General features: G+C 39.3%; 1 protein-coding gene across 1 annotated transcript; it reads left to right on the top strand.

Moving 5' to 3' along the window:
- The first annotated feature begins 1,695 nt into the window (after positions 1 to 1,695).
- On the top strand, positions 1,696 to 15,488 carry LOC139115801 (medium-chain acyl-CoA ligase ACSF2, mitochondrial-like). Its single transcript, XM_070678169.1, has 2 exons — positions 1,696 to 1,870; positions 13,220 to 15,488. Exons 1-2 carry the CDS (start codon positions 1,711 to 1,713, stop codon positions 14,899 to 14,901), a joined length of 1,842 nt encoding a protein of 613 aa, XP_070534270.1. The 5' UTR covers positions 1,696 to 1,710; the 3' UTR covers positions 14,902 to 15,488.
- The last annotated feature ends 555 nt before the right edge of the window (positions 15,489 to 16,043 follow it).

Here is a 16,043-nt window from a genome sequence, read left to right as displayed (position 1 = left end):
TAACACATGTGGGGGACTCATGTTGAAGCTTACGGACTTAATAAATTATAGTTTTGCGAAAAGCGGAAATTTCATTTTCCCACATAGCGATAACACTGGGATGGTGTCATTATGAATTTCAAATATCAGTAAATATAGGGTAGTTTGTTTATCTGGTAAAAATATTTGCACGGTGACCCCCGAATTTCGATTTTGAAATAGAATGTTTGAAAGTTTGCTTGGGGAAAGTTTGGGTAAAAGTTTAAGTCTTTGATTTTCGAGGCGCGAACTATATCAGGTGGGAATGGCCAGTAGCCATGCTATAGGCTGGCCATTATTTGGACAGGTTATGCCTGGGTTACGGTGTAAGGTCTCTGCGCCTTTGTGCGTGTGCATCCAGTACTATATAAATACTTAGTTATCTCGCTTTTGGCAAATTATTTAACACTACCATTTCCCCACTGAGATTTCCATTATCTTCATTTCCAAATATATTGAAATCTTTTTGGCAATTCTTACTTTTAGTCCATTGTGGACTGTTGACAATACGAGTTAGCGCTGTCGTGACACCGCACGGATAAGGAAGCCGTCGTTATTTACGGTGCATTTGCGTCGGGGGGGGGGTCGGAGGAACCTTGGGGGGTCGCTCAAAATTGAAAGCTACAAAGGGGGTTGCTCTAAATTGGGGGGGGGAGCCACGCAAACTTTTGGAAATATGCTGAAGCGTTTAGTGCAGTTATGGAATGATACAAAAATAGTAGAGAAGAATGAAAAATACGATAGATCATGAAATGGTACAATTTTATAAACACAATTTGATATGTATGTATGTATGTATGTATATATACCAAGTATATCGACTAATATTACTAAATAAGTAATTTTTTTCAGTGTTCCCTGATAAATAAATTGGTATACTTGCCTGGTCAAGCATGAGAACATCTACTCTTTATTCTATACGGTACTGTTTATTTGGGAGAATGTGCTGATTCTACAAAGTATACAAAACATTGGACTGCTTCGATAACAAATCCATCTTTTATTGCAAGAAAATAATTTGTCATAGTCCTAAAATATCTGATCAATAGAGATTTCTTGTATCAATAAACCAAATATGAATTTACTCTCTACATTAATTTTTTTCTTTGTCTTCTTTATTTTCCCCGTCCTCTTCGACGCATGTCTTTGCAATATCTTGATAGACACAATCTTGGAGAAAAAAACTTTTGATGCCCTAAGCTTATATGATATAAAATGCATTCTATGCATACAAATGATAATTTGATAAACCATACTCTTTTAAATGTTGCATATAAAGAGAGGGGTCATGGAGGAATACTATCAGCAGATACCATTATTAGTGCACAGGATCCAGGACAAAACTGAACTGTTGTGAATTCGTCCTTTATATTATCACAGAAATGTATATTTTTAGTTGGCTTTTAGTTCGATAACCATTTTACATTGAATCATACCGTATTATCAGTCTTTTAATTAGAACCCGGCAGCAAGAGAAATTGCACGGCTGGCGATGTTATTTCTCCTGAGCTTGTGAGCATGCGCCATAGCGGAAAATTTTCCACCAATCACTTTTAAACGTCTTATCAGGAATGTGTATCATGATTTGCACGTGAGTTGTTAATTTTGGTGGGATGCGATATGGCAGCTTTTCATCTATAATTTATTAACTTGAATAATCTGGGCAATAGAAACGCCTCGTAAATCGGTTGGATGTTATTCGCGCGAACCTCGCTTCTGACAGTGTTTTTATTGACCGAGCTTGAAATCTCCGCGATACATTACAAACACGGTCACGTTACAAAGTATACTAAAACGATAACACAAAGGGACACACTCATAAAGGCAGCTTTTGTTGAATTCTTCGAATCAGGTAAGTAGAGTTTCTGAGGTTCATAGTGACATAATGTTTTCCTCCTTTTTTACAAAAGTGACTTTTTCCACAGGGAAAAGCGGTAAGTCCCCTTTGGTGGGGAGGGATGGGTTCTTTGTGCAGCAGTTTACTCTGTTTTATTTTACTTTATTAATTTTGACTGTGATATTTTAAATAACATAGTAAAATAAGAACTGCGTGTGTGACAGCTGTGATGTTGACTCAATCAATTAATCCGCAGATACGGACAGCCGCTTAGCAATGTTTGCAATCTTTGCTGAGCAATTACAGTGATGTGTATACAGGTTGGAGAGGAGATATTATGGACTTGTGTAGTAATAAAGAAAGCACTCAGACGGTCTCCCAGACCGATTATTGCTTCACAGTGGTCGCATCGTGGCAGCCCCAAAATAATTTAAAGGGGCAGTTTTTAATCAGCTTTATCTGAAAGCAAACGAACTAAATTGAGAACTATTTCAATGGAAAACAAAGGATTATTACAATGTTAATACTCGATGTCAACAAGAACTAATGCGAGAACCAGGAATTGCGAACTCAGTGCCCCATTTTAATGCTGAAGGGCCTCCTACTGATCAGCCACCTCTCATATGGGGTCAGTAGCCATATTACATCGTTCCAGTTTGATAAAGAACGTGTGTATAGTGGCCTGCATATCTGACTTTTAGTGACGGATGTCAACAAAGCTTGGACTGAAAGCAAAAAACGGTCTACTTTGACTGATTTTGTAATCGTCATCACAATTGTTCCAAAAATTACTTTCATATTCCATGAAATGTGACCGCATTTCCATTTACTGTATGCTCAACGTGCCCATAAACCACTTTTCTGGTTGCCTTCTGCCCATCCAGCTGTTGTAGATTGGCCTTATTTGAAACTGCCAACAAAGTGTGGAACCTCTTCCAGTGCGACTCACACCTCGTGATCTTTTTATAAACAAACATGCGCACGGTGCTAAGAATTGACGGTTTGAATCAGGAAAAATGCCACTTTCTCAAAAAAAAAAGAAAGAGGGAATAACATTGCTAGGAAAAAGTATGTATCTTTCAAGGACGACATATCTTGGATCATAATTGTTGCTAGAGGTCATTCACAATGTGTTGGGGCGCTTAGTAAAAGGTTGGCAAGCTAAGGTAGAATGCGCCTCGGGGATAGACTTTACAATACCTTTGAGGAGGCTCATTTTGGAGATCTTGAATAAGTGCAATTTTCACTGTCTTATTACAGTGAAAATCCAAACATTAGTTGTGTTTTATTTTATATAGATTTAACATAGGGATAGCGGCCATCTTGAATTTCAATTTATCCGGTATCGAAATCTGCAAAGTGACCCATGACTTTTGTTCGTGATTTTTAAAGAGAATGGTGTCTGAATGGGTTGAAAGTTCCCTTGAGGGAAGTCTAACAGTTCAAATTTTTCACTTTCGAGGCGCATACTGGACCTGAAAGCGTCTGATACGCATTATAGGATCAACTCATTACATCCAGCACATTGCGGGCGATGTTTGAAATGGGTCACCGAAGATCAGCCATTAAGGAAGACTCATCCTGGGGTCACCAGACTTACAAGCGTGTTTGTCCCAATATTTCAACGCAGATTGCAAAGAAAATTACGATTCGAGCGCTGGGAAGGAACTGATGAAAAGTTAGCCTGGGAGGTTAATAATTATGCCCAAAATTTCCGTGCCAGTAGTACAAACGTGAAGTACAGATACTCACCGGTCACTTGTAAATTTAGGTTTAATATTACTGGTGTAGGATGTTTGCAGGCATGGGGAATTGTACTATGTGATATGGTTACCAGAAATAAATCAACAGTTGGGGAAATCACATGTGATCAATATGTCTTGAAATCGGCTGGTTGACTTCTCTTGGTCGTGTAGCACAACAATTTATGCTTCAGCTAAGGCACAGAAAGGATCCTATAATCGAATTAATATCAATGCAATCTACTGTAATTGTGAGCGTACACTCTTGGATTTGCAAGTTTAAGATTGTTCCCGTGGATAAGCTTACTGAGGTTGATAAACTGCGACACAGGTCGAGGTGCAACAGGGGAGAATAAACAAGAACGTGATGTCGTCTAGCCAGGTTACTAGGGTCAAGGTAATATTGTCGTGAAATGGCAGATATGTAAAGGTCCCTAAAAGGTCAATCTGGGACCATAAACTACGACTCCCAGCTTACCCAAAATGCATTCTGGGACCGGTGACAGATTTGGCTTTTTGGCCATCTGGGATAGGTCTCAGATTAGGTTTTTTGGCTATCTGGGACCAGTGCCAGATAGTGGTTTTGGCTATGTGGGACTCTTCCAAGACCATGTTTTTGGCTACCTAGGACCGGTCCCAGACAATGTGTTTAGCTATCTGCGACTGATCCAAAATTGCATTTTCGCCTTTTGGAACAGTCAGGCAGAAAATTGGGGTTTTTTGCTTGGACCATTGCTAATGAGACAGTGGCTTCTGGCGCTCACACATTGACCATTATATTTATGTCATTCTGTGAACTTTTCTACATAGATGAAATGCACCTGTTGGTGATTTTATGATTTCATAGATATAGTGTGTTTCAGGAGAATTAATCCTATCCTTTAATTTTAGCAACTAGTTTGATTTCTTCATCATTCATTGTGTTTGTGCATGGCATTGTATAGGACTTCGGGTGTTTCTTTCTTCATGAATTCTATGAAGTACGTTATTGTTTAATGTTTGACCCTTAGTATAGTGAAGTAAACTAGTAAACTAGGTATTCAGATATGCTTGTTCCACTAATGCACCAAATTATTTGCTATGAATGTTGTATTAAGAGCTGGTGTTAGATTTTTGTAGACCCATTTGCTTGAATCATTACAAGTCTTGCTTGTACTTCTATGCTTGAAGCAAGGTATAAAACAGCATGTTGTGAAACATAATTCAGTAGAGCTCTATTGTACGGTGGTAAGAAATGCCATTGTGGTACACGTGTTTGGCTTGGTCCATGTAATACGTTTCAGGATATGTATTTATTTTTGTATGTGTAATTTTAATAGTACGATGTATAATCTGCTGTTTGTATAATTGTCAGTGCTCCACTGTTTTAATCATTCTATCATGCAATATCTTTTGCATTAAGGAACAATTTATTCCTGTAATACTTTTGTGATGACCATCTTTTAGACCTGTTTTGTTTCATATATATATATATATATATATATATATATATATATATATAAAACCACGATTATAGAAAGATATCGGATTTATATACATGCAGTTGTAGTTTTCATATTTTCAAGGGTAGACTGCCCTCTACGGCAAACAGAGTTCCATTCATTAGTGCCTTAGAGGGGGGTCACAACATTGCCCCGCCTCTTTTGGATCACACCGCCAAACAAGCAGCTGGCAGTTTGGTTTTTCCAACAATTCTATCCTCGTTTCTACATTTTTCAGGCAAGCTCTCTTTAGCTCATATTTGGTTTTGTATATAAATACCAAAAAGAGCTTATATGATGAGTCGGTGGCGTCTGTATGTCTGTATATTTGGTGTATGTATGTGCGGATGTATGTCCGTCACAGACAGGCACTCTCGGAACCAGAGTTCTTATCGCGCGTACTCGAACACACTAGGAATTGTGGGTAATGCGCGATAAGAACTCTGCCATGGAGATTGACACAGAGGCTCCCATACCGCCAGAGCTGCCATCTCAGTATTTGGTGTACAGGCAGGGGTTGAGATGTGAATTTGTTCAAATGAACACATCAGTGTCAAATATAGGCAAATGAGGTAAGAAAAAGTGAAATCCTGCAAATGTGCATGCCAGTAAGACACAGGCCAACTCCACTGATCTTGAGTCATTTCCTGTCATTGTTTATGAACTGTTACATATTAACAGACCTGCTGAAACCATAGACAGTAGAGGGGGCAAAGACCGTCTATAGGTAAGAGGTGATATCGAGGGATAACCTCATATTGTGTCTGTACTGAGTTCAGTGACATGATTTATCATGTTGACTTGCATGTCAATAAAGTGATAGGCCTTGTTGATTTGCATATGAAAGGATATGTTTCTGCTATGCATGTTGCTAAAGTTGACCTACATTACCTAAAGTTTCAGACCTTATTTACTTTTGTCATGCTTGTTTTTCTGGTTTAAATATTTCTTGTTGTTTTCCTGGTTGTACAGTGCAGAAATCATTGTCATAACATCAACGTAGAATTTTCCTCCACTGAACAGATAGAAATAACATTTATTGTTGATCATTGGTAACCCATACTGGTATATACCAATTCTGATCAAATTTGAGCGACAACGTATAATTGCGGTATTTTTTTGTCTTAGGGTCCTACCCTTATGTAAGTGCCGGGCATCCAGGCACATGTTTTTGGCAATCAGTATGAAGCCAAAGGTGTTAACTTTAGGTCATTCTTTCGTGGCGAGGCATCTATGTCATTACCGCGTAACGCACGTCCTATGCCGCAGTCATTCAACATGAGCAGTTCTGCAGAAATACAACTACACGGCATCGGAGGCCGTACGGTGAAAAATGTACGGCGTTTTGATTTACATGTCGTCCAGCGTTTTAACCCAGATGTGGTTGTTTTACAGCTAGGTGCTAATGATTTGTCATCACTTTCAGCAGCTATTGTCGGCTCAAGTCTGATGCATTTCGTGCAGCATTTGCACGATTACATGGACGTCAAGGTTATTTTTGTTTGCCAGATTTTCCCGCGCATCACATCATGTAGTAGCCGTTTTCAACGAGCGTGTCTCACAGTTGAACACTTTCTTAGAGGCCGAGTTAGAAGGCTTGGCCTTTGGGCATTTCTGGAAACACAAGCGTGTTTTTAGCAAGTGTGCACAGATTTTCTGCGCCGATGGGGTTCATTTTAGCGCACTTGGCGAGATCAGGTAAGGTAAATTGGGCAATTGTGGCCCATGAGGTAATTTTGGCCCACGTTACGTTCTCTGCTTTTTAAAGCGCCATCTATACGAACGTCTTCTTATTATAGGAGCTTACGGGGCAGTTCTTAAATCATTACGGTTAATTTGAGCGTGTTTTGATGGTGCAGTACTGCCAGTAGTGTCGGTGTTATCAGTTTCTGTACATTCGTTTACACTTTACAGCCTTGCGTACATGCATATTGGGGTTATTTTAATTTGTTTGGTTTTTTTTGTTCCCACTCACACTGACATATCTGGTCATGGCAGAGTGGTTTTACCATCAATTATTAATTTTGGTTAGACATACCTTATTACGTATTACTTATGTATGCATTTTTATTTGCATAGTTTTAATTCACCCAATGAAGGTATCCCCTTTTTACAGCATGATTAGTGCAATATCTTACCCGGTTACCATTTTGGTGGCCATTTGCACTAGTGCTGTTTTTGTACCCTCTCACATACCTTGTCAGGGGAGAGTGGTTTACCAATATTATTGGTTGGATTTACCTTCTGTTTCAAGGGTTGGTATAATTTGTAGCCACGTGCACTGTTTAATTTATGCAGTGGTTATTTTAATTTCTTTGTACTTAAATTATGTGTTACCAGGGTGAAGGGTTTACATTTTTTACATTTTATTATGCAGTGCAAGCTTTATTTTATTTTTCTTCCCTATGCTGGCATGGCTATTGTTATCATTAGCCAATAGGGCCAAAGGTCTAGTCCACTTTACTTGCTGTCAGTATTTCACTTTATCAACAGCATGCCACCGAAGCGAAAAGCACCGGCCACCAGAGCAGCTACAGCTAAACGCAAGGTTTCATCAACAACAACATGTGCTGTCCCAGTGAGAGCATCGGTCAATCCTCCACATGCAGCTGAACCTATTCAAGAATTCCTACAAGTTCCCGGTACCAGTCAACATAACGAACAACTGGTTGCTGCAGTTTGAACACCTAGTGTCACTTCTTGGACTCACACCGATCCCAGTGCATTAGCAGCCACTATATCGCGAACAGTCATCCAGGGTTGAAAGGATGCTGGCCTTTTCACCTCCTCAAGCCCAGCCGCAGCTAATACATCTCCAGTTGTAGCCCAATCAGTTAACAATGACATTACGGGTCAGGGGTTCAAGTTTCTAGGCAACTGGCAGGTGGGCCAGTTCAGATCTGTGGCTCAGGGCATGGATACCAACCCAACTCCAATCCCCTCACAGTTTCTACCAATCAGTTGGAGGTGGAAGTGAGCAGGCTTCTGCTGCAAGCCGTTAACGGTTCATCTAGGAAAACATACCAACGTGCATGGAGGCTTTTTATACAGTTCACGGGCAGCCAATTTGGGGTGCATTGTCCATCACTACCACTCTCAGACACGGCTATTGCATTGTTTATTGGTTACCTTTCCAGACAGCACCTTGCCCCATCCACTGTGTCAACTTACTTGTCAGGCATAAGCTATGTTAATAAACTTGCAGGTTTTTCAGACCTAACCAATTCTTTTATGGTACACAAACTGGATACTCGTTTCCTATCACACGTGATATTTTGCATTGTCTAGTTAAGACCATTCCAGATGTTATTACATCAGCTTATCAGTGTTGTTTATTCAGAGCAATGTTTCTAACAGCCTTCTATGGATTCCTCAGGATTGGGGAAATCACCACTAAGAATAAGCATGATATAGGTGGTGTCATTCGGTTCAATCAGTTGCAGTTTAGGGAACTTCAGGTCAACCTCAGTCAATGATATTAACTCTTTTCAATTTTAAGCATAGCAGGCCGGGCACAGCATTTGTTATTTCATTTCAGAAGATTGATGTGGCCCACTTTTCTGCTTCCCAGGGGCGTTGGACATAGGACGTTGTGATTTCACAGCACATCTTTGGTACATAGATTACTCTATATGTTATACATATGCACATTGAATTTTGTTTGTATCCGGTACAAAATGGCTGTGTGGCGGCCATTTTGTTTCTTATATTTGACGACTGTGCATTCGTTCACGTAAATTTCTCAGCGATGCCGGGCGCGATTGCATTGAAAGTTAGTACATTTATTAATCCTTTTCACATATATATGCACGCCGATTTTTGTAATGATTCGATCAAAAATGGCTGTGTGACAGCCGTTTTCTTTCCTGTATTTGATATCCATCCACAGGGTCCCCAGGTATGATCCACAGGGGTTCAAGGATGAAATTAATATTAATGCTGTGTCCATGCATAGGGGCTCATGAGTGCAGATATCTGAGATATGCCTGTGCCAATTCTTTTTAAACTTGGTACAAGGATACTACACTATGGCATACATATGCAGGTCAATTTATATTGGTGTGGCATGCATAATTAGTGCTAATTTGCATAATTCTGGATTAGAGCACTGTTTCTGGTACAACTGTGCCAAATTTGATGAAACTTTGTGCAGATGATTTTCACACAGAGTTCTAATATCAGTCAACGACATATGTCAGTATTGCATCAATTAATTGCTAATTTGCATATTTGATGAATTTTTGCAATTAGGGTGATTTCTAGAATATACTGCTACAGATTTAATGAAACAAGTGGAACAAATCTTTAGCACATAGCCCTACAATAGTGTACAAGACACTTAGCAGTATCATGATAATTAATTGCTAATTTGCATATTTCGTTCCTTTTCCTAATTAGTGGGCCATCTCCAGAAATACTTTTTAAAGTTTATGAAACGTGGAGCAGATGTTGATCTGTCAGCATTATAAACTTTGTGAACACATTAAAGTGGCACTCCCATTTGGTAACATTTTAAAGCACATTTTTTAAATGCCAACGGTCGATATTTGACGTGGCGACTACGCGCGGATCGCGAGATATCGATAAAAACATGTCTTCAAAAAAGTAAAAGTTTGAATTCCGGTGGCCCACCTAAATTCAGCTTCCGAACATCGAACGTTCAGCACTGGTGCCATTGTCAACTAAGCTATGGAGTACGAGTCTATGCTGACGCTGATGTACGCCACAGTATGCGTCGGAGATGGTCATGTCCCGTGGGAGAAAGCTGAGTCTTACTGACTTGGCGTATAAACGAAAAACAATTTTTGCTGATTCCACCAGAATTCACATAGGTGACTGGCACAGTTATGTGTGGTTGATACATAGCGGCCGCCGCTTGGTATGCATAGACGCATACCATGCGCACGGCTTACTGTGTGGCAAACAACAAAATGTAGTCATCGGAGGCGGCTAATATTTGACACGTAAAAACCAATGTTTATGTGGTATTGGTTAAACATATAATACAACTGATTTAGAATAATGAAAACGACAAAAACTAAGGAGAAGTTTAAAAAACTTACCTGAGGTAAAGGCATAATACTGTATACAAAGTCTTTGCAGTGGAAGTAAATTAATGGCGTCGTTCGAACTTATTGTAGACTCCCTAGAATATCGTCAATCAGCACAACAACAAACCTTCGGGGGATTTCGGGTCGAAATCAGAAACGATCGTAAATCTTCGGGATGTGAAAAATACGCTGGGGAAATGACATGTTTTTATCGATATCTCGCGATCCGCACGCAGTCGCAACGTCAAATATCGATTGTTGGCATTAAAAAAAATGTGATTTAAAATGTTACCAAGAGGGAGTGCCTCTTTAAGGAGTATCATGTCAATTAATTGCTAATTTACATATTTTATGAACTTTTATAATTATTGTCATATGTCTAATAATGCAGCATCAAATTTAATGAATCATGGTACAGATTTTTTCCTTCCAGTAGTCAAATGGTGTGCAAAGATATGTAGCAGTTTCTCATCAATTAATTGCTTATTTTGCATATTTAATGAACTTTGGTAATTAAGCTGATATGTCAAGAAATAGTTCAACAAATTTCATGAAACTTGGTACAGATGTTGAGCTCAAATTGCTTTAACAGTGAAAAAGACATTTATCAGTGTCAAGTTAATCAATTGGTAATTGCATATGTAATGAACTTTTCAGTGTTAGGATAGGATGCAAAATTGTTTGGCAGCATCCTGTCGATTAACTACTAATTGATTCATTTTAATGACCTTTTGTAATTAGTATGGCAGCTTACAGTAGTCCTCTCAGAGGACTTGTAATTAACCCTTTTCCTGCCAGACAGTATCAATTCCCCATCAGCCAAGTCAGTATAAAGCGGTTTTGAGCCAAAACACGACGTTTTTTCACTCACTTGGCTTGGTCTGTTATAGCATCTTTAGTCAAAAAAAAATCAAGTTAACAGTATTTATGTTTTCAACAGCCTTCAAATGTACAGTATTATGTTAAAATACACCATATGGAATATGTTGTGTTTCATTAATTTTAACCATCTTGACCTGGTGGTGAAATATGGACTTGACAGGAAGGGAGTTAAAGTACCCATTAACAAGTGGGGACTGTGTCATTGTCAATGACTTGTTGAACAGAAAAATGGAAATTGGTGCTCTGCACTCATATATAGGACAGGCATGGGCCGCTATATATGGGTGCCATTCCTGGTTTGATCCTTCCCTCATTTCTACATAAGCCAGGTGGGGGCCACCATACTTAGATTTTTAGCATTGTTGTTAACCAAAATAGTTAAGTTTTGTTGAATCAGGTTTTACCTTTGCTTCTGGTCATTTTGGGTGGGGCGGCCACACATGTGGCTTGTGGCGTTTTTGAGGCCCACACCTTTGTGGTAGATTAATATGTGCCTTTTCTCCAGTGTTTTACTGTTGTGTAAATTTTTCCTCGCCAGTTGACCTTTGACCTGTGACCTCCTTTGTTTGGGGTTGTTCTGTAGTCAAGGATACTTGGCCTTTCGCTCCATCTCATCATTGTTTGGTGATTATTTATCTCCCACAAACAGAGCAAAATGACCAGAAGTGGTTTAGTTTAGTATATATATATATATATATATATATATATATATATATATATATATATATATATATATATATATATATATATATATATATATATATATATATATATATATATATATCCTTTGTCGTGTCGTGGGGGTCAACATGTTTTTGAAAATTTGAATAGGGGTAGCCAATAATCAATAGCCAATAGCTAATAATCCAAGGGCCCCCCCCCCCCCCCCCCCGGCGAAGAAACTAACCAGTCCCTAAAACCGCTGCCTCTGCATCAGTTACATTGAAGAAAGTTTTCGCGCTGATGACAGCCGATTGTGAATCCAAAACTTGCGTCGCTCTTCTATTTTGAGCACAGCTACCTTGACTTGGCACACGATGTGCTCATCTGTGTTTGTAAACTCACACGCAAAGCCCACTTTTCTATGTCTTTGCGAGGAAACCGTCTGTATCTGCCGCCGAATTATATTTGGCAAAGTCTTGCAGTGATTGGAAAGCTACAAAACTCATAAAATGTGAACATGTATCGAATGCTGAATTTGCTTCACATTACTCATTATCGATCGTCTGTGAAATCAAACAAATATCGCTGAATTAAGATGCAACAATCCTGCATAGCAAAGTTAGTCACCGAGGAGCAAGAATTTGTTCACGTGACCAGTATCTGCACGCAATGCTTCCGGTTATAAGTGTCAGAGTAGATGCGACCCTCATAGCTCTGTAAACAGGTCATTTTGGTTGCTTTCTGTTTTGCTTCCAAAGTGTTTACTGTTGTTTTCTTGCACGCAGGACAATTTCCTTGATAAGCCACCATTTGACAGTATTGTTTGATTGATTGGTTTGTTCATTCGAAGCTACTTCAGGTTTTCTTACGTCATCAGGTTAGCCTCATATTTTAGATTTTTCTTGGCGAAGGTTCAAATGGTTTGAGTTCCCACTATAGGACCTAGTCTGAATGATCAGTGAGTTGCCCTCAGTTCGCGGTATCCAAGGCGGTTTGATTTAACCAACTTATTCGCTTTTCGATAGTCCCGTGCTCAGATACTTTCACCAGCTAATGTTACGGCGCGTGGAATAAATATTGTGTTATCCATCAATCTATCTATCTATCTATCTATCTATCTATCTATCTATCTATCTATCTATCTATCTGCCTATCTACCTATCTACCTGTCTACCTGTCTGTATGTCTGTCTGTCTTTCTATCTTATATCTAGCTTGCTAGCAATCTATTTAGTTATCTATCTAGCTATCTCGCTATCTTATATAATGCTAGATGCAAGGTATAAGAATGTTTCTTATTGATAGAGAATTTTTAGCATAAAACTTTAGTACCAACACGATGCTTCTCCTTCATCATGAATGAATATGCGTCTATGTATGTAAGTTTATGTATGTATATATGTATAAAGTAACATCTATATGTACAGTTACATATATATATATATATATATATATATATATATATATATATATATATATATATATATATATATATATATTCCAGACAATGTTTCCACCGTATAATAGGTTTCCTTTTTTTCCACAGCTCAAATATCAAAAATGCTCCGAGCAACCAAACCAGCAAAAAGTTACTCACATGCAACATCTCGGTCACCATTGATTGGAAAAACACTGTGCGATTCATTAGACCAATCAGCGGTCAGGTTTGCTACCCGAGAAGCCTTTGTTTTTGTTGAAAATGGTATTAGAAAGCCAGTCACGTTCAAGCAACTGCGTGATGACGTCATCGCTCTAGCTGCTGGCCTTGTTCACTTGGGATTGAAGTCGGGTCAGCGTCTTGGTATTTGGGTGACCAACCGATACGAATGGATAACATCGTACTATGCGTCGGCGTACACCAAACTGCAGCTTGTCCGCGTACCGACAGGGTTTAAGGAAGAAAAGTTTGAATATGTGATGAACAAAACGAAGGTCACTGCTCTGATCGTCTCGCCCGGGGCCCATGAGAGAATGTTGCTGAATGTTGCACCAGAGACACCAACCCTGGCAGACGGTCGCTTTCCCGCGATATCAAGAATACCAACCCTTCGAACAGTAATTCATCTCGGCCATGAAAACAAAGCTGGGATGATTCGCTACGAGGATGTAATGAAGATGGGAAATGAAGAAGACTACAAAAGACTCACAGATTTGCGAGAAAGTGTTGACGCAGATGATGAGGTCATGATTCTTTTTACATCTGGAAGCACTGGCTGGCCGAAAGCCGTGGTGAGGTCGCATAGGTGCGTTGTGGAGAGCATACATGCATATGGTCGGCGACTGTCAGAGTTATTGGACGCAGACATTTGTTATCTGGCGGTTACAAAGTTCTCTAATTCGAGTGCTGAACATACCCTCGCTATGGGCGTCATCCACGGTTTTAAAGTCGTAGTACCTGATGAAAAGTATGAAGTTGAGGAATTGGCACATCTGATGAAGAAAGAGGCAGTGACAGTGGCATGGTTCATGTGTACATTTATATTTGACTTCCTCCATTCTCCAAGACTTCGTGAGCTCGACCTAAGTGACCTTAGGTACATGGCAGTGACCGGTAATCGTCTTCCGAAGGACGCTGTTGAAGAATTCAGAAATTCAGTCAACCCAAACTTTTACGATTTGCTTGGCAGCACTGAGCTCGGCGCCATCACGTTCAATGAAGACCCTGAGAAATTCGACAAAACTGGTTATCCGATGGACCACTTCGAAGCGAAAATTATCAGCGACAGAGGTCATATAGTACCACGAGGTATTATCGGTGAACTTTGTCTCAGGTCACCTTACACCATGCTAAGGTATGAAGATGATGAAGACGAGACCAAAGCTGCGCTAGATCAGTCTGGCTGGTTCCACACAGGTGATCTATGTAAAATGGAAGAAGATGGCTGCCTTGACATCATCGGACGAAAGAAAGAGGTCATCATAAAAGGGTCGATTAAAGTCTATCCCCAAGAAGTCGACTCGGTTCTAATAAGGCACCCTGCAGTAAAAGTATCAGAAACGATCAGAGTTCCCGATGAACGATCTATCGAAGAAGTCTGTTCCTGTGTTTGTCTTAAAGAAGGCGAGAAAGCAACAGTGGATGATCTTTTTCAGTTTGCTCGCCTTCATTTGTCCGAAACCTCCCTACCGAAGTATGTCTTATTTTTTGACTCGTTTCCGATTGGCCCGACAGGAAAGCACGTTAGAAATGAAATAGCTGAGAAAGCGAAGCAAATACTGTCATTGTAGATTATAGAAACCCGCACTGTAGATTATAGAAACATCAAAAAGATAATATTAGTGTACTTTGTACCGATGACGATGTAAAAGTATTTAAATTAATGCTGTTACATTTACGTACAATGGAGGATTAGTTCAATATTTGAAGGGACTGTGTTCAATAACAAATCCTACGCATTATGGTAATATGTGTTTGACTCCAAGCCTAAGCCGTCACGTCACGATTAGGAAAGTAACATATTCCAATTTTAACCCTTTGAGTGCCAAAGTTGATTTTTGTTGCCTTTATACAATATAACGGTAACAATTTGTTTCAGATGTAGACAATTTTTTCTGATTTTTCCCACAATTTTAGTCAAAAAGTGTAGCCCATGAAAATTTATATCCATTTAGTCTAAAATCATGGAAAAAATTAAAGAAAAATTCATAAAAATTGGTAAAATGTTGCCCTGATATTTTTTGGGGGGAAATTACAGTGCTCATGGGATTAATGAAGCCACTATGAATTTTAGGATTTCTACAGTCATGAATGGTTCTGTCGCTTGCATACTTACCATATTCATCAATTACGTCATGCAAATATTTAGAGGTTATTACCCAATATCGCCTGTTCCTGTGTCGTATCAGCATGAGTGTCATTTGTGCTGCGTCAGACACGAGACGAAGTCGAGTGTCTGACGCAGCACAAATGACACGAATGCTGATACGACACAAGGAACAGGCGATATTGGGTAATAACCGATTTGTCATATACCCATGCCCATAATTTTAGGGAATTTTTACTAATAGAACGAAAAACCTTTAATTTTGAGGCTTTACTTTATTACGCCTTGGGCATAAATATCAGAATGTTTATGTGAACAGGCTTCATTCATAAAGTATACGACGAAGATGTCAACATCATGCGCGATATCGCTGCAAGTCGTCCATATCTCAATGAAACCCAAGAAGAAAGACACGGGGATACAAAAATCGTCATACAGAAGGAACATTTTAAAGAGGCACTCCCACTTTGTAACATTTTTAAAACACATTCTTTTAATGCCAACGGTCGATATTTGACTTGGCGACTGCGCGCGGATCGCGAGATATCGATAAAAACATGTCATTTCTAGAGCGTATTTTTCACATCCCGAAGTTTTACGATTGTT

This window comes from Ptychodera flava, chromosome 17 (genome assembly GCF_041260155.1).
Source record: "Ptychodera flava strain L36383 chromosome 17, AS_Pfla_20210202, whole genome shotgun sequence".
Classification (NCBI taxonomy): Eukaryota; Metazoa; Hemichordata; class Enteropneusta; family Ptychoderidae; genus Ptychodera; species Ptychodera flava.
Note: the sequence above shows the minus strand (reverse complement) of the source record. Positions and strands in the feature narration are given on the sequence as shown.